Source organism: Camelus dromedarius, chromosome 16, assembly GCF_036321535.1.
Source record: "Camelus dromedarius isolate mCamDro1 chromosome 16, mCamDro1.pat, whole genome shotgun sequence".
NCBI classification, from domain to species: domain Eukaryota; kingdom Metazoa; phylum Chordata; class Mammalia; order Artiodactyla; family Camelidae; genus Camelus; species Camelus dromedarius.
In genome coordinates this window covers 23725127-23744172 of record NC_087451.1, presented here as the reverse complement: position 1 = coordinate 23744172, position 19046 = coordinate 23725127, and the positions used below count along the sequence as shown (strand labels likewise).

Below are 19046 nucleotides of genomic sequence, written 5' to 3'. Positions count from 1 at the left end.
CTGGACCACTTCCCCCTGTTTCTCAGACACCATCACCCCAGTGCGACAGACAGTAAGGGCTACTTTCACCAGAAGTCCTGATCAGGCATCCATGGGGTCCTCACAAGCACTTGCTAAGTTGGGGAGGCCTGATTCAAGAGGGAGCTGGATAATGAACCAGAAAAATAAATCCAGAAGAGTTTTAATCCCAGACTAAAACAAACTTGGGTTCCAGAGCAGACGCGCTGCCCAGCCATTTGATTTTCACAGCCCTTAGGGGAGCGGCAAACCTGCCCTCTGGCCGGTAGTGAGGTCAGCTGGGCAGAGCCACCACCACAGTGAGCTCCATCCCTGCAGGGTCCCTCCCGTGGGGGCTGATGGCTTCCCCTTACTCCACGTGGAAGGAACTACAATTAACTTGGGAAACGTGTAAATCCGCCCAGGCTCCGGGTTACTGGTTAGGCCCCTGGCAGGGCCGTGTATCAGTCGATGAAACCCAACAACAACTCTTTCGGACAGAACCAATCTCTCTTTCCTCCGACCGACTCCGATGACGATCCTCGGATTCAACCATCCGTGCCTGTGCTGTTTAACGCCCTCAGAATGTTTAAATGCCTTCAGAATGTCTCCCCTCTCCTCTTTTCTAGCTTTGAGGATTTGTTTTAACCACTTGTTTCTGAACTGCAGTTCTGGCTAATTATTGTTTATGCTTTTCTGCAATCTGCTGCCTGATTGCACAGACGGAGCGGGAGATGCCAGGGAGCGCACCTCTGGGCTGGCGGACAGAACTCGGGGAGACGGGCGTGGGGGGTGGGGGGGTGGACACCGGATTTTAGGAAAAGCCTTCAGGGTCAGGCTTCTGCTCCCAGTGTGGTCTGCTTTTCAAGTTAAAACGGCTGCCTTCAAAATAATTAAGTCCACACATTCGCCTAGACATTCAGAATATTCTAAGTTAATTAAAAGTTTTAATTAAGCAGATGGTATTTAAAAGATTTTTTTCTTTGAAAAAAAAAATCCTTTAAACCTGTGGCCACGGGAACGCAGTTTCTGGGGCGAGCGGCCGTGTCTGCAGTTCGCTCTTTCCGCCGGCGCTCCGCGCTGTCACCGCCGCGGGCCCTGGGCCTCCGGGCCGGACAGTCCGGCTCATCAGTGGAGGGAGGTGGCTCGGGAGGAGGACGAACTTCCCGCCTCCCGCCGCCCGGCAAAGCCCCCGCGTCCCCCAAGCCCAGCTGCGCGCATCCCAGCCCCAGGCGCCGGGCCCACCCGAAGCTCCGGGGCTCGCTCCCGGCTGCAGGCGCGCGGCCAGCGTTGCCAGTGCGACTTCGTTCTTTATTCAGCGTTTTTGAGTCAATCAAGAGGAACGTGGCAGGTGGAGGGCGGCCGTCTAAGAAATGGCGTGAATCTTCCTGTGGGGATTTCCGCAGCCTGCCCCAGGTGCTTCTAAAACCGCCTGACACTCAGGATTAACTGATTTTCCTGCCAGTTCCTCCCAGCCCGGCTCCCAGTGCGCCCGATCTCAGACAATCCCGGCCTCTGGTGGGTTCTACCTGGAAGCGCGCTAGTTACAGGCTACCATCCGGGCCTCCGGAATCATCACCCCAGGAGGAGGAGCGGTGGCAGAAGTCATGGCAACAATACAATCCATGACAACAGCTGCCACTTAGAGAGGCCCGCATCTGCCCGCCGGGCACCTGGCTGCGCCGCGGAGAACATGCTGCCCACTGCGCAGATGAGAGCACTGAGGCCCACGCGACCAGCGAGCTGCCAGGGCTGGGACGCGGATCCAGGCGTCTGGCCCCAGAGCCCTCATTCGCATCAGCCGGAGTCCAGGGCCCCGGGACGGTGGGCAGGGTGACTGTCACGGCTGGCTAAACCTCAAGACTTGGGCAACTCCTGACAATAATAAAAACATTAGGACAAAGGGGAAGGGGAGGGAGAGGCTGGGAAGAGAGCGGTTTTAATCCACTCCTTCGGACCCCTTTTATCTTTCAACCGTCCCCGTCCCCAAAGAGGGGATAGGGGCAGGGAATGGGGTTCGGGTGGAGCCTCACCTTTTGTTTTCCGAAGTCTCCAGCATCCTGCAGGCTAACTGGCCTGGAGGGGTTCCCGGGACTCCAGAGAGTCATGACTGTGGGGATTGGAGGTGGTGGCCGGGGACAAGGGGCAGGGGCCGATCGGCGATGAGATTTCCGAAGGCCGGTATCTGCACCCCCTGCCCACCTGCAAAACTCACCAGCAACTCGGTCAACCGACAGCTCAGCCCAAAGACAGCAGGAAGTACTGGGCAGAGGTCGTGATTATGACCCCGAGGGGCTGCTGTCCCTTTGGAACCGGACCCATCACCCAACACGAGAACTGAGTTTCCAGAAGCCCGGACCTCTGCGCAACCCGCATTTCTCAATCAACTGGCCCCCACTATTCTTTGAACCCCGAAGTGTCAAGTACGCTCAGAGACACGCGCCCCTGCCCTGGCTGTTTGTGTACCCCGGCCGGGAGGCGGAAACCGGCAGGCCGAGCCCCGGGCGCAGAGAAGCCTTCAAGGCCGCGCGCCGCTCCCGCCGGCTGCAGTGCGCGCCTTTGCCCGACAGGGACCAGCACTGTTCCACGCGCCGCGCGCCGCCCGCCGCCCGCCGCCCGCCCGCCGGCTCACCCTCCCTAGCCCAGGCTGCTCGCCCGTGAAGCGGGTCTGACCCTCTTAGAAAAGTGAACAGCCTCCACCGGGCTCCGCAGGACGGCATCTCTCCCACCCCATCTCCATTCGGGCAGCAGAAGCTGCTATAGAAGTTGGTCTGGAGCAGAGAGGGCGACCGGCGAGGCGCAGACCGCCCTGGATCCGAGAGGGAAAATGAAAAAAAGAGCAACGCTGGCTTGATTGGTTTGGGGCACGGCCACAGAGGGTTGCGCGGTTCCCTGAGCGCCGTCCCAGTCGCTGCCCCACTTCTTTGGGGAGAGATTGCCTGATTAATTATAGGGCATCGAGGGCCACTGAGCCGCCAGGGCTCCTCGAGAAGTTTCCCTGGGCTGTGGCGAAAGCAGAGCCCAGCGCACCCCGTACCGCGCGGTCCTTGCTCGGACCCTCCCCGCTCCGGTGGCCCGAAGCTGTGCTCCCGTCACTCCCCCAGCACAGGCCACGTCTCCCTCCTCTCCCCGTCGGGATCGCGGCTGGCGCCTTTGGCTCTGGCCCTGCCGGGGAAACTCACCGGTACCAGGCGAGGCCCTTGTGGTAGCTGCGGTCGAAGAAGTGGGGCTCGGCGCCCACGGCGCGCACGTCAGGGTGCACGCGCAGGAACTCCAGCAGCGCCCGCGTGCCGCCCTTCTTCACGCCGATGATGATGGCCTGCGGCAGCTGCTTGCTCCCGGACCCACTGAAGAAGCTGGAGATGGGGCTGGGGGAGTCCGGCGCCTCGGGACTCTTCTCCTCCTGGCTCCCGGCGCCCACCGCCGTCTCCCTGCCGGCAGCCAACGGAGTGGCTGGCGCCGCCCGGAACGGCAGCCTGGAAGGAGGCCCTTCGGGACCCGCGGCCAGGGCTGGCGGGGCGTGGGCGGTGCGGGACCCCGAGCCCAGCAGCAGCAGCCCGGGCGCCGCGGCGCACGAGCCGGCGCACGAGTACAGGAACATGTAGAGCCAGATGCAGAGCATGGCGAAAAGCAGCGCGAGCTTCCTCCTCACCAGTGGCGGGGGTGGCGGCGGCTGCGGCAGGAGCCGGCCGGGGACATCGAGGCAGGATCGGCCGCCGCTCAGGCGCTGCCCCATGCGCTGCCCGCGGGCGCGGCGAGGGACATGGCTCAGCACATGGCGCAGGTCCCTCCGGAGCAGTGAGCGCGGAGAGAGTTCCCTGGACCGCGGGAGGTGCAGCTTATTGCCCTCGCGCGCCCGTGGCCGCTGCTGCCGCTGCTGCCGCCGCTGCTGCTGCTGCTGCTGCTGCTGCTCTTCCCCAGGTGGCGGCGGCAGCTGTAGCGGCGGCGGCTTTTGACATGATGCCCGGAGGAGCCGCAACTGGAACGAAAGTCGGGTGGTGGCAAATGCCGGCCAGGGGCTGCTCCTGCGGCGCGACGCCGCGCTTAGGGCCAGCAGAGAGCCGCACTCCCGAGTCCTGGCTCCTCCAGACGGTGTGCACCGCGCGGCCGCTCGCCGGGGCTGCCTCCCCGCGGTCCTGCGAACTGAGCGCTGAGCGCAGCCCCGGCGCTTCCCCGCGGAGGCTGCGAAGGAAAGCTGCGCAGGAAGAGAGCCGAAGGCCGAGGCTGAGTGGGCGGGCCCGGACACCGGGAGTGACAGTCCGCTCCACCTACCAGAAACCCGGAGGGCCATGCAATTCCAGCCGCTTTGCTGAGGGTTCGGCAGCCAACCGGGTCCCGGAATGTGGGGGTGTGGAAAGGGTTTGGGGCGGTGGAGAGCAGTCTGGGGTTGCTATTGGCTGAGAGGCAAGGGGCGGGCTCAGAGGGACTAAGCCCGGGGTCGGTGACAGGAGCAGCTGGTAGGAAGGATGCTGGAGAGACCCAGCGCTGGGAGAGGACCGACCCGCGAGTGCTGCGCTCCGGCGCCCGCGCGCACTTCCGCACTCGCTCCCCAGGAGCCGGCCTTGTGTGGGGACGCGAGTCCCCATCCAGATGTTTCGCAGGCGGGATCCTGGTGGGTTTTTGTCAGAAGTAGGGAGGGGGTGGAGGAGAGTCAGGCCGGAGATGCCCGCCCACCCCACGCCTTCAGGGACTGGCACCTCTTTAGGAAGTGGAAAACGCTGTCAACTTTTTTTTTTTTTTAACGTTTAAAATCTTTCCTTCTCAGTCTTTGTAGGAGTTGATCTCTCTCGGGCTGCCGGTTAACTGGGGTCAGCGTAAACTATCCTCAGGAAAAGTTCTTCCGTCGCTTCCCAAACTGCCCGAGGAAAGAAAGTTCGGGGGAAAGAAGGGAGAATGTAACGGGGAGATAAAAGCTAAGGGAAAGTTTCTCGGTCGAAAAGTGACTGTGAAAGTCACGTACAGAAAGTTTTGGCCGGTTATGAGTTTGTCGGGGACGTTAGGTGAAGACAATGTTCTCTTCCCTTTCTCCTGAATAAATATCGAAGCCAATACACTCACCTTCATTTAGGAGACGGTTTGGTTTGCTGACCTGTTACGCGAATTAAGTATCGTTTTTTCCCACTGATTTTTTCCCCTAAGTCAAACATCAGCTCGCAAATCGATCCCTGAGTTGCACTTAACAAAGTCCACTCCGAGCCTCTCCCCCGGGGTCTCTGCAAAGTGACCCGCCCTGGCGGGGCGGGGGCCGCGCTGCTGCGTTCCTGCCCCGCGTTCCGGTTGGAAGCGCGGGTGTTCACCCCGGTGGCGCTCAGGAAGTTCTGGATGCCTGCGACCCGGTCCCGGCGGGGACAGCGGGCCTCCCACGTCCGGCCCCGCGCGGTTCCGGGACAGAGCGTTCCTTCCGATCCCGACCCCGCGCCTGGCCCCGGACGGAGCACGGCCCCCGCTGCCCTCCCGGTCCGCGCGGGCGGGCGGCGGAACTGGGGAGCCCCGTTCCCCTGCCGCGCTGTGCCCGCGCGCCTCGCTCTCCTCCCGAGGAAGCGTCCGGAGTCTCGCAGCTCCGTCCCGGGAGTCCAGTTCCCCTCCGTGGGCAGCACACCGAGAAAGCCGGGCGGCCGTGAGCGCCTCGGGTTCGAAAATGTGCCCGAGAGCGGTGGCGGCCATCCGGCGGGGTTTGGGTGACCCTGCAGCCCCCACGGGGTCCCCGTGCGCAGCTGTGCTCCTGGTAACTCTTGAGCCCAAGACCTTTTCTACAGAACGGCTGAGGGGGAAGTAATTTAGGGAGAGAACTTCCTCCCCATTTGCATTCGCGGGGAGAATTTCTTTCCAGCTCTTTCCCCCGCCCTCCCTTGGAAGCGACTTGTTCACCCTTAGTTTCTAGTGAGATTAATTTATTATTAGTTTATTTTAAACTTCTAGAACATGAGAATACATTTCTGCCCATTAGCTTAGCCCGACTCCCCCCCCCCCCACACACACACACACTTTGGAAAAGTGAGAGGGAAAACGTTAGTGTCTCCGAAGGGTTTCTTCAAATTCGTATTATTTCGGGGGGAAATGAAGTCACTGTCTCCAGTCTTGAGGCGGCTTCAGGTTTGCTGACTTCTGTGGACTTGGGGGGAGGGTGGCAGTGGCGCACGATTTGCGCGTGTTCAGGCGAACTGCTCCTCCCACGTGGCTGACTTCAGGCCTGGTTGGGTGTGACTGTTACACTTGTTTTTAAAAGGGTTTTGATGATTCTAGTAAAAATGGCCCCTGTCCTGAGGGTTAGCAAAGTTCAGTGTAAAGGGAAATACAGTGAGCGAGTCTGCCGGATGTATTTAGGACTTTTATTTTTCCGGGGTGAAAGGAGGGAGAGAGTGGAAGCAAAGACGTGGGCATCAGGAATTGCCTGGGGAGTTCCCCAAGCCCAGCGCCCCCGGGCCAAATCGCCGACGAATCCACCCGAGCGTACTGGGTCAGGAGCACCGAGCAGAGCGCGGCGCGGGGCTCTGCAGTAGGAGGTCCGCGGTGACCCGGACCTAAGCAGCTCTCGGTGGGCCGTTCAGCGGGGCGGAGCGGGCCATGCCCATGACCTGGCACTTTGGCCCTTCCACCCGCTGGGCTCTGGAGCCCCATGATGCGCCGCGAAACCTCCACGAGCGGCGGGCGCTGCAGGCTTCGCCCTCGGCCAATGCCATCTCCCCCATCGTCCCATTCTGCGGATGCGGAACCCGAGGCCAATCTGCACGGAGATGCTGGAGAGTCTGACCGTGAACACAGTTTGAGCCTCTGCCCTTAACCTTTGCTCAGCAGTGCGGGGTCCCCCACGCGCGAACCTGGCGGTCAGCAAAACACGGCCACCCAGACCGGGAGAAAGGTTTCCCTTCGATAAACTTATTCAAAAGTTTTGTCCTCAGGAAACCTTGGTAGAAGAGAATTGAATGTCGGCACACTTGCAAGGTTTGTGTTTTACTTTGGTTGCGCTCACCTAATGGGGTGCTTGGCTAAGACCTGTGAGGCTTCTAACCTGGCAGGCAACGGACAAGCCGCCTCAGGAGCCATCTCCTGTCCCTTTTCCCCCAGGTCCCGCTGCCAGTGACCCGCTGTGCGACCCCAGTCGGGTCACTCTCTGGCCCTAAAATTCCCTCATCTGTATAGTAGGGCACTTGAACCAAAAAATCTCCGCGATCTTTCACCCCTTAAGTTTCTCTGGTTCTGGGCTCGAGCCCCTGCCGCCCTCCGGCTCCCCAGGGCCAGGCCCACAGCTGCTCCTGCAAAGACCGCCCTTCCCGGGCTACCTGAAGTGGCCCCGGAGCCTCCGTTCCTGTCACCGGAACCCAGGCCCCACCCCCCCAACACCCGCCAGGTGCCCCTGCAAGGCAGCCCCTGGGTTGTCAGCTGCAGGCTGGCTCTGCCCTGAGCCCCGCGGCGCCCAGATGCCCGGCCGCAGGGGGGCGCCCCGACGGCTGCGGGGATGGGGTGGGGTCGCGGGGGTCCCAGCACCCAGAGAAGGGGACCTGCCTCCTGCGCGCCCCAGGGCGGCAGCAGACCCAAATCAGAAATTCCTTGTAGGAGTGGGCGGAGGGCTCCACCGCGTGGAAACCGCTTCCCAGGCCGTGCTCCAGCTGCTCCTCACCGTGGGACGGGGCACCCACCCGCCCAGGGTTGGACCCGCCGCCCGACGCTGGGGCTCCGGGCAGCGCGACGTCGCAGGAGCGCTCCCGCGTCCCCAAAGAGGGGTGCCTGCTCTTGTTTTACGGATAAATAAGTCTGGTGCCCAGACTGGTTTGGTGGCTTGACTCCCCAGGAGTCAAGGTCGTGCGCTGGTTCCAACGCCCTCGCCCGCCCACGTAGCCCACTGCTCTGGACCCGAAGCTTCCCTTGCCCGCTGGCCAACGGGGGCGGGCGTCGTGGGAAGACTGCGGACAGGGATTGACGCCTCTGGCTCCCTCTTAGCTGGGTCACCAACGGCAAGACACAGCTCCTGTAGGAAGTCCTCTCCACACAGACTCGCTGTCACCAGGTTCTGGAATGGCTGTCTCCCAGGCCTAGGGTAGTGAGGACGCCTCCTCTTACCGGCGCCAAGGCGCGTGCTGTCCCTGTGTTCTCCCTCCAGCATCCCTGTGAGCAGCTCCTTTAATTGCACTCTGGGCTCATCACCCAGCGGGAGTGCGCCATGTGTTTCCTGCCAGGCCCCTGACTCCAGGGCTGCGTTATTTCCCCTGATCTGGTTCCCAACCACTGCTGCGGGACTTTCAGTAAGCTTGTCTTTGTCCTCATTTGTTTTTCAGAAGGACTGTATTAGTCGTAATTCTTTGAGAGTTTAGACAATTATTATTCTTACTACCCATTTTTTATTTAATTCATAGGCTTTATTTATTTTTTAGAGCAGTTTGGGGTTTACAGAAAAACTGGGGAAAATATAGAGACTTTCCGAGATGCCCTCGCTCCCATTCCCACAGATTCCCTCATTATTAACATGTCATTGCTGTGGTACATTTGTTACTACTGATGAGCCAATATTAACACGTTATTATTAACTACAGCCCACAGTTTACATTAGGGTTCAGTCTTTGCGTTACACAGTCCGCGAGTTCTGACAAAGGTATAATGATGCGTATTCACCCTCCAGTACCAGACAGAATAGTTCCACTGCCCTCAGTGTATTCTACGTATCGCTCCCTCCCCGCGAGCCCCCGGCAACTGCGGATCTTTTAACTGTCTCCAGAGCTTTGCCTTTTCCAGAATGTCACGCAGTTGGACTCACACAGTATTTTGCCATTTTAAACTGAATCCCGCAACATACGTGAAAGGTTCCTCCATGTCTTTTCCTGGCTTGGTAGTTCAGTCCTTTTTATTGCTGACTAATATTCTGTCATCTGGGTGTATCACAGTTTATCCATTCACCCACTGAAGGACATCTTTCTTGCTTCCAAGTTTTGGCAACTATGAACAAAGTTGTTATAAACGTGCATGTTTATTGGCCCAGTTTACAGGACGGCAGACTCACCTGCAGCAACACAGATGGGGCATCTTCCATCACTTCAATATTTACTTTTAAAAATCGAACCAAAATCCAGATTCCCTATCAATGCCCTTAAAATCCTGACCTACTTGTATCTGTGTGCCATCACAATGGGACCTCCCCTGCCCCATTTCCACCAGCCATAAGGGCTGACAAACACCCACAGGGACGGGTCTATACTGAAACTCGGCTTCTAAGACTGCTTCTTCCCTCGTGCAGAGAGAGCAGGGCCGGGAACGGGTAGAACCACACCCAGGAGTGCAGGTGCCCTACTGTCAATTGTCCAGGGAATTGAAGGAGATTTTGAAGTAGCAGGTGGCAGTCTGAGAGCCTTCGAACCAGGTTCTACTTACTTACTGGCTAAAGAGGAATCTTTTTTAAATCGAAGAGACAATCTTCACAGGTACCTGGGGGTGGGCACCAGTGGCTCTTATAACTTATCTCCCAAAGGTCTGTATACAGTTAGCAGATATTTCAAATTGATTCCTCTTAAAGGGGCAGGAAGAAACTGGACATAGTATCGTGCAGACCGACAGCCCCAGACTGGCTAAAGTCACATGGGGATTTTTCTCAAAGCAAACCCGTTGAAATATAACTTGCCACCCCTTCTAAATCTTGAGACACATTCACCCTGGAATTTTGCCTACAGCCAGGTGCCTGTTTTTGAGAATAGTCACCAGGTTCTCCAACCTGCTTTTAATAACTGCAGAGGCACACTATTCCTTAATCTGTTCCGCATCCCAAAGGCTGCAAGTTCCAGAAGTTTCCATGCTCTGCTCCGCTGTCCTTTATTCTCACCACTTACGTGACTCCACATTCACTTCACTGTTGATGCTTTCGCCCCTCTCATTTCTGTCCATTCTTTTCCACTTTCCACTCTTCCTCTCTCTGGGAAATCACCTTTGTAACCTATTCCTCATTTTCAGTCCCCAGTAGTCACCAAACAGGCTGAAGTAACAGATAAGTGAATTTCCCGGCATCCTAATCACTGCCCCGCCCCTTGCTTTGCTAAGTGCAGTATGGAAAACATGGCCCTACAAGGAAGATGGTTCCTGTTGCCTTCCATCAGCACTTAAGTAACATCTTAACTTTGAGCTTTTGGGAAATCTGTCTGAAATAGGAACACTTGGTACTTTTTGTGAAGTTAAAGGCGTGAGTATAAAATAATGATGATGACTTTCATCAGCCACCCACGAAAATTAGTTCTGTTACTGAAAAGCCGGCTTTGTCTCCATAGTCGTCTGCCCACCCCTTAAATGTAAAACTGCCTGATTTCAAAACTTACTGGAAAGCTACAGTGATCCAAACAATGTGGTACAGGCATAAAGACAGACAAACAGACCAAGAGAATCAAACAGAGCCCAGACAGGGAGCCCACCTTCTTATATGTGGTCATACATTTTCAACATGGGTCCCATACTGTTCAATGGAAAGGACAGTCTTTTCAGCAAATAGTTCTGGGGAAAATGACAACCATGAAAGAATGACGCTGGGTCCTTACCTGACATCATATACAGAAATTAACTCAAAGTAGATTAAAGACCTAAATTTAAGAGCTAAAATTATCAAATTCTTTTTTTTTTTCTGGTGGAGGAGGTAATTAGATTGATTGACTCTAACGGAGGAACTGGGGATTGAGCCCAGGACCTGCTGCATGCTAAGAACACACTCTACCACTGAGCTATATACCATCCCCTCAAAACGATCAAATCCTTAGAAGAAGACAGAGGGGAAAAATTTCATGACCCTGGATTTGGCAATGACACCAGCAAAGGGCAAAGTGCGATCCTCCGGGTAGTCTATGACCCTCGGGCAGAAAAAAGGCCACGGCTACTGCGAAGTGGGTGCAGGACTGCAGATCACAAGCAGGTCAGACCTCATCAAATACAGCAGTGAAGAGTCTTTGCAGATGAGAGAAGACACAGCACAAAGCGACTTGAGCCCAGAGTATCAACTGGCTCACGTAAGTGGGAAGTCCAGGCAGCCTCAGGCGCTGCTACAGTCAGGGGCTTAGACAGAGCCGCCGGGAACTGGCCTCTCCCCGCTCTTTGCTCTGCCTTCCCCTGCGGTGGCCAGTTTCTCAGAGAGGCCGTCCTCGGGGTGATAAGACGGCAGCCAGCCATCCCGCGCTTATGTCCCTATAAGGGCAAGTCCAAGAGTTCAATTCCAAGTCCAAGACCTGATGCTCAGGATTATGCGTTGGACCACTGGACCCGTCCTGGCCCAAAGGATGCAGCCCTTGCCCTGATCAAGCCCAGGTAAGGTGTCACCTGTAGTACCTGGTTAGAGTCGGCCCCATCCAAACCCTGTGGGCTGAGTGCAGAAGAGGGGGTCCTGCACGGGGAATCAGGGTGCCATTAAAGGAATAAAGGTGAACAGTTGGCTTCATGTCAAAAATAACAAGGTGTCCACTACACGGATTTTTAATCTGTGCGTATTTGAGAGTAATTCTAAGATGGCGGTTCTCACTGGGGTGTGATTTTGTCGCAGGTGGACACTGGCAATTTGTGGGAACGTTTCTGGTTTTCACAACTGGGAGATGCTACTGGCATCTAGTGGCTGGAGGCCAGGGGTGCTGCTGAGATCCTAGGATTTTATAAGACACCACTCCATACCCCCAAAAAGAATTACTTGACCCAAAACGTCAGTGGTGCTGAAGATGAGAAACTCTGTTCTAAGACCTAGAATGCAGCCATGGGATCTGTGACCTGCCTCATCCAAAGGGAGAAAAAGATTTCTGTCCAGTTCCGCTGGGAACACTCCTGCTCCTGAAGCTTAAGAAACCTGTTGGCCCCTAAAATGGGTAAGAGGCCCCCGAGGCATCCCTGCTTCCTTTACCTCTTCTGGGGCTGGAGCCAACCTTCCAGCCCCTCCATCTGTGAATCAGGAATTATAATCATTGAAGGGACCGTGTTAGGTCCAAAGTAGTTCAGTGGGAAAGTTCTATAACTCTAGATTATGGGCAACAGTTAACACGCCAGACGGTGAGCAGCGGCCTGTGCTCTGGGTGACAACCGGCCAGGTGGCTCAGCAATTCCCATCAACTCCATCTGCAGTGTTTGGACGAAGGTGCCCACCCGTCTGCACTGACTGTCCTTTTGTCCACATGGGCACCAGGGTCAGAGCTTCTGAAGCACATCCCTTGGGGCTCCCAGTGGTACCCCTGTGCCAATGATGTGCATCGCAGGAAGGCAGGCAAAGGACCGTGAGATTTCCCTCATGTTGTGAACTGGGATGCTATTGAGTGCAGATGACTGAAAGCCTGACTCAGATTGTTTTTTAATAATTACTAGTTTTATTGAGTGTTTACTATATGCAGAATATTTTATAAATTGTATCTATTTTTTTTAATTGGAGTATAGTCTGTTTACAATATTGTATCAATTTCTGGCGGACAGCATAATGTTTCAGTCATACATGTACATGCATATATTCCTTGTCATATTCCTTTCATTATAGGTATTTTGGTGCAGCCATTATGGAAAACCATATGGAGAACTAAACTCCATTAAAAAACTAAAAATAGACTTACCCCATGACCCAGCAATCCCACTCCCAGGCATATACCTGGAGGAAGCTCTAATTCAAAAAGGCACATGCACCTCAGTGCTCAGATTGTTTTAAACAATAGGCAACAATTATTTCAATAACAGTAAGCCCAGAGGTCCTGCAGACCTATGCAGAAGACTGCAGGTTTCCTCACGTTTTACTGGTCAGGATCAAGTCGTGTGCTCACCCCTACACTGACCCCTTGCGAGTGAAATGGGATTACGCTGGTCAGCTTGGGAGCCCAGTCACCTGGAGCAGAACAGATGCAGGGTGTCTGCCTGGTGACCACTGTACGCAGTTAGCAGAGGGTGCTCGCTGACCCTTGCCAGGAGAAGTTGCCCTCCCTGGTGTCACAGCAGGTCCGGACTGTTGCTGAGTCCTGTCCGAGACCATCTGCGAGTTGGGATCACAGTGGGATTGCAGCCATCGTTGGTTATAAATAAAGAACCAGCTCAGGACAAGCCACAAGGGTGGGGCTGAGCAGGCATTTCTCTTGGTAGTGATCTATTAAAGAGCTTCCTCAAGGGAGAGCATAGGCGGAATGTTTAAGACCAACAGAGTTAAAAGCAACTTCGTTTTTGTCTGTCCAGCAAGTCTTTGGAAAGTAGCCCAAACGCTGAGCTCTCGTAATCCTGTGGGCTGAGTTCCAAGACACCAAAGGTGACACCTGACCAGCCATTACACTATAATGTAATGAAGTCTTCCGACGCCCCAGCCAGAGATGGAGGGACCCCTGCTCGCTTTGGTTCAGGCAACTCTGCATTTGAGGGGCTGTCGTTTGTGGTCCATTCCAGGTACCCACCACCTTCTTCAGGGGCAGGAGAGTTTATGAGGGAAACTACGTAGCAAGGGACTTTGGCAGCTAAAAGTTTTCACATTTGTGGTGCAAACACAAATGAAAAACAGTAACCCTCATGAAGGAGCACATTTATGTGCAATTCGTTGTCCTTTATTAATTTTTTATTATTACCAATCACTGAATAATCTAGTCCCAATCTTGAATATCTTGCCTTGAAGTCGGGCCCCTGCAGACCAGAGCTCTGTAATTCTTCTCTGATCAACACTAAATGCCCTTCAGGCAGCCTCTTTGAACTTCTCGAATTTCTTTCATTGACAAGCTCCCAGTTGCGACATCGCAGTAAAGGGCTTCCTGTGGACATCAGGGGTGCTGTCCCCCAACTCTGTCAGCGTTGCCCTCAGAGACAGCAGGCGGTGAGGGCTGGTCCCCCCGTGGAACATTCTGGACACAAGGTGAGAGATTTGTGAGCTGGAGCATCTGAGTGCTGGCGGGAGACCTTCTAGGCCTCTCTCTTTGCCACCGTAATCGGCTACATTCAGGGTGATGACCAGTCTGTCGGTATGGGTGCCAGGGTCACCCACGGCTCTGGTTGGGGTCACCTGTGGCCTCTTGTCAGGGTCTCCCGTAGCCCCTACCTGTGACCCTGGGGGGAGCAGGACTGTGGGAGAGGTGGAAAACAGGAGAGGACTTGGGGCCTGGGGTGGCGGGGGCAGCATGAAACCCGGGGAGTCTGGGGCTGTCTTGGGAACCCCCACAGAGGGGGACAGGTTGGGGGGTGCCCCCCTGGTTCCCTGCTGTACCCAACAGCCAATTAATTTTCACCTTTTCGATGTTGGGGGCTGTGAGTCCATCACTGGTCACATTTGTTTCCTAGTGAAGCAGGCTCAGGGAGCAGATGGACCAGGGTCACAACTGAGGGCCCAAAGGGGGTGGCCCTCTGCCTCTCCCGTGGCCGCAGAGAACTCAGCCACTGACACCATCCTACCCCCCCCCCCCCACCGAGACCCAGCTAATCGCAGATCAGAACCGGCTAATTCCTTCTTCCCGAGCCGTCCCAGGCTCGGTGTGTCACAGCTGTCTGCCGGGACGCCGGGGGCGCGAATACATATGTTAGTGCCTTTGATCTCTGAGCACAGTGACGTAGATTTATCAAATGTTTGCCTCTTTCTGCCTCTTTGAAAGGCTGATTTATAGGACGCAGCCTTAGCCTCCCTTCCTTTCTTGAAATACGAAGTGTTCGTGAGTAGCCGGGGTAATATTTAATATCCTGCCAAGGAGCCTTTCGCTCAGGCTGACAAATGAACTACATCCCCACCAAATGGCCCACATCTGTTTGGGCTCCTCTTTTTGACTCAACAAATTAGCATTAAAATGCCTCTCGGAGGAAGCCAAGTGTCCCTTTCTAGATGAGGGAGCACGGACAATTCCAGGGAGAGGACCACTGCCCTGGAGCGGGCGCCCCGTGTGCGGCTGTTTCCCTGTCCCTCGGTGTCTGGGCAGGAGCCGGGCTGCGGGCTGTGGGCCAGGGGGCACGGAGACCCCGGCTGGTGGGGAGACGCCTGGCCCCCGTGGCCCACCGGAGCGTAGGGTTGGGGTCCCATGGAAAACGGACCTGCCTGGCCCATTCCTGGGTCTTTAATCCAAAGGAGTTTTCCCTAATCGATTCCAGAGGAAGTGTCTTCCGAGAAGCACTTTCTCTGGAGAAGTAAGCGCTGGGTTGGCGGGTGCGGATGCAAGGGCTCTGCGGGAGGAGCTGCCCTCCCTGAAGAGGGCGCCGGCCTGGGAAGTCCCGGGGTGCGGCTGCCTTGGCAGTAAAACATTCTGGGTTTTCACCTTGTTAGTGGCCTTGCAATGAACTGACCTCAATCAGGGCCTGTATATAAAGGAGATCTTTCTTCACAACGAGTCGGGGACCACAGGTGTCATATGGTCGGGACAGGCTTGCCATCCTGGTTATGGGCAGCAGTGTCTGAGGGTCTGCACAGCAGCTGGGGGCTGTCTTTGCTGGGAGCCCTCTCCCGGGGCCCACGCCCTCAAGCCCTGACCCCAAGGCCTCTCTGAAATACCAAACTACAAGGTGTCTCCCCTTCATCCAGCCCCTCTTACCAAGTTTCTCAAGCCTTCATTGTGGGAGGGGATGGCTGTCCCCTGCACACAGGCTCTGACTTGAAGCAGGCTGGCTGCATTAAGAACAAGCACAAACCCTAAGTCAGGCCAACCAGGGCCAGCACCCCAGTTCCAAGCCTTCCTCTCCCCCTAGGTTTGAACACAAGCTGTCTCCAGTCACCCCTCCCGCACCCAGAGACAACCACTGTTTCAGGGTCTTTGTGTTTTCTTCTAGAGCTACGAAGGCATGGGAGGTTCGACTCCTTGTTCACTGCTGCACCCCTGGCGCCTGGCCCAAGGTGAGTAGTAATGAAATATTTGTGAATAAAGGAATGAGTCATTGTTTAAGGGTTGTCTGCTTCTTAAGGGGAGAGAGTTTGCCAAGAGTGGTGCCAACAACAAGTGGAGAAAACACTCTGCCTCCTGGATCAAACTGTGCCTGAAGCCAGATGCTTCTGGACCTTTCAACTATAGGAACCCATACATTTCTTCTCATAAGCCAGTTTCACCTGGGTTTCCTGTCACTTGCAGTTACGAACCCAAACTGGTACAGGAAGGCTGGTTAATGGTTAACTAATGAGGACGCACTGTGCCATGAAATTAACTGTGAATTTTTCTCCCAGTCTGGTTCTCTGTAGATCATCCATATTTTGGAAGTGAACAAATGCCAATTGGCAGTCAGAGAGGCCTGGATGAAACTCAGCCACAATTTAGGTAGGTTTTAGGGTGAACAATCCCATTCTTATTTGGAAAGTTAATTTAGATGATCTGGGTGAAGAGGCAGGTGGATTATTCAGACTGGAGAGACTCAGTAGGTGGGGAGAAGCAGGGAAGGAGGGCATAGTTCCCGCTCTGGAAACGTCCGGGCAGAGGCACCAGACCCCAGCCCACCCTATCTAGCTCAGGGGTCAGTGGGCTGCCTGTATTGGGGGGCCGGGTTGTGCGTGCACAAGGGGCTGGGGGACAGGCTGAGGCTGTTGGGTCCCCCACAGGAGGTGAGAGTGGCCATCCAGTGACCACAGGCAGAGGAGGGGAAGGGATGTGAACCATGGAAGAGGCCCCTCAGGGAAGGCACCACCTTGCCTCCCACGCCAGGACCCCAGAATAGCCCACGTTTGGCCTCCCTCTGCCCTGCTTCTGCCCTTCCAGCCTCGTCTCCCCGAGTCTCCCAACTACCTTTCATGCTGTGGCCTGAGCCTTCTCCCTACTGTGTTCCTGCCCTGCGTGACTCCTCGGGGCCCCCACTCCCTGAGGATGAAGTCCCGGCACCTGTGAAGTGGGCTCCATCCGGTCCCTTGGCTTCTTCAGTCTCCGCTCCAGCCCTCCCCTGCCCGCACAGCCCCGCCACCGCCACGCCACGCCCCTCGGGCCTCTGACCGGAGGCTCCCGCTCCGCTCTGCTCCCACCCCCACATCTGGCCTCACGGCCGGCGGCCCACCCTGAGCTCTTTCCTCTGGACACGGGAACACGGCTGAGGTGATGCGCTGACACCAGACTGTCCCATAAAGAGAAGAGGGGTATGTGGGGCATGGGAGGGCCTGAGCCAAAGCAAGAGGCATGGGAACCAGGATCAAGAAGAAGATGCCGCGAGGGCAGCTGTGAGCGAGCCAGGCGGCCCTAGGCGGGCCCTGCGGCCTGGAGGTAAGACCTGGGCTGGGGGTTCCGCAACTTTCCCCGTCAGCACCTCTGCTGCAGACGTTGCGGCCACGAGCATTTCCCCAGCATGACTGATTGGCCACGAGGCAAGTCTGCCGCGAAAGATAAAATACCTGACTGACAGTCTGGTCTCACCTGGTTGATGTGCACCAGCCTTCCTTCCAGTCAGCAACGTTACTGATGGCTTGATGGAGTGGACAGACAACGGTGATTTGCTCCAAGAGCTGGTTTCTTATTTTGAGGCACTCTGCATTGGAGGGGAAGAGGCCGAGGGCCTAGAAGACGCAGGATGGAGCCCACAGGCCCCGCAGGACTTTGCAATGTCTGCCGGAGGACAGGTGACAAGTGCGTCCGGGGCACACGGCAGGGAGAGGGCTTCACGACACGAGACAGGGCTTAGGTGCAAACTCAGATCCCAACAATTGGAAACCGATACCTCTCTTAAGGAAGGAAGAAATTTCAGCAAAAAATAAAGTTTTTACCAAACGAGGAGACGGGCCAACAAACAGAAAAAGAAAAAAAGGATAATTCTATGAATGAAACACTTGGAAGACAAGAGTGTAGGTCCAAGCATGAAATAAAGTCAGACATTTGCACAATATTGCCATGAACCTACACATGTTATAGATGTATTCAGAAATTTAGATTTTGTAATGAAACCTTTTTAATTCTGTTACTCATTTCTCATGTTTCATTGTGTCCTTTTTAAGGTCTTTTTTTTAAAAGCCCAGTATTTTATCCTTGGTTTTTTTTTGGGGGGGGCAGGAAGGTATTTAGGTTTATTTATTATTATTATTGTTATTATTTATTTACTTATTTAATGGCAGTGCTGGGGATTGAACCCAGGACCTCGTGCATGCTAAGCACACATCGCACCACTAAGCTACACCCTCCCCTCCCAATGTCCCTGGGACTCTCAAATTCTGGGGAAGAGACTGGGTGCCCTTTCTCTTCCCTCCCTGGGGACTCTCTAGAGAGTAAGCTCTTGGGGGCTGGGGTGGAATCTGGGTTCATCCCTTTGTCCCCCTGAAGGCCTGGCTCTTGGCACCCTGGACGGCTCAATGGATGACAGAGAAATGGCTGTTGAGTCAACCTCGCTGATGCTGTGTCCAGGTTGTTGGTCTGGCGGTCGAGGCTGGAAAGGGCGGCAGGGGAGGTGGGGGGGCTTGTTTGTGTTTGCCCGGCTAATGCTCCCGGGATTGTCTGTCTTGTCATCTGGCCCCTCTTTCGATGTCTGCGGTGGGGTGGGGTTACTCACTCTGCTCTGCTTCCTCCTAAACTTCCTCCTTCCTACCTGCACCCCTGTCCCAGCTCTGTTCCCGGCTTTGCTTTAGTGAGAGGAGCTGTGGGGCTGGAGCAGTTCCAGGAGGTGCCCCGGGCTGCTGTGTGCTCAGGACAGACTGGCTTTGGCCCCACCTTCACCCACCCAGTCCTCCTGACCTTCTGTGCACCTGTGGTCCCCATTCTTTCTGCCTTCACTTCCCAGGCAGCCCCCCTAACTTATGAGCCGGGTTAGGGTTCCAAGCACATAAGCTGATCTGGGTGTCTGTGCTAGACCTCACCCATGGAGGTGGAGCTGTGCTCACACCAGCCGGGAGTGAGTCAGTGAATTCAGTGGAAGGCGATTATGGAAGATGGAGCCAGAGGAAACTTGTGGCCTAGAGAAACGCTGGCCAAGAAGCTGACCTGGCTAAGAACTCCCTGCTGCTCAGCATCTGAGCCCAGGTAGCCTTGTAGGTGGAGAAAAGGGGAAAACGCACCACACTTCAGAAAACAAAGACCAGTGACGCCAGGAAGAAATGATAGTAACTCAACTCCAGTAATTTTCTTCACAAAGCAGGTTGAAAGCTGCGTCTGCCCTGGACTCGGTCACGTGGGGCATGTGCCAACCTCCCCCTCCCTCACACTGATCCTCATGGAGCAGAGACGACT

General features: G+C 55.6%; 1 protein-coding gene across 1 annotated transcript in view; it reads right to left on the bottom strand.

Annotated features, from left to right (window-relative positions):
• The window catches only part of LOC105085069 (heparan sulfate glucosamine 3-O-sulfotransferase 3B1), a 40975-nt gene extending 35911 nt beyond the window's left edge, over positions 1–5064 (bottom strand). The window contains exon 1 of the mRNA XM_031467582.2: positions 3180–5064. Within this exon, the coding sequence (XP_031323442.2) occupies positions 3180–4288 (1109 nt within the window). The 5' untranslated portion in view covers positions 4289–5064. The remainder of the gene's footprint in view (positions 1–3179) is intronic.
• Positions 5065–19046: the final 13982 nt, after the last annotated feature.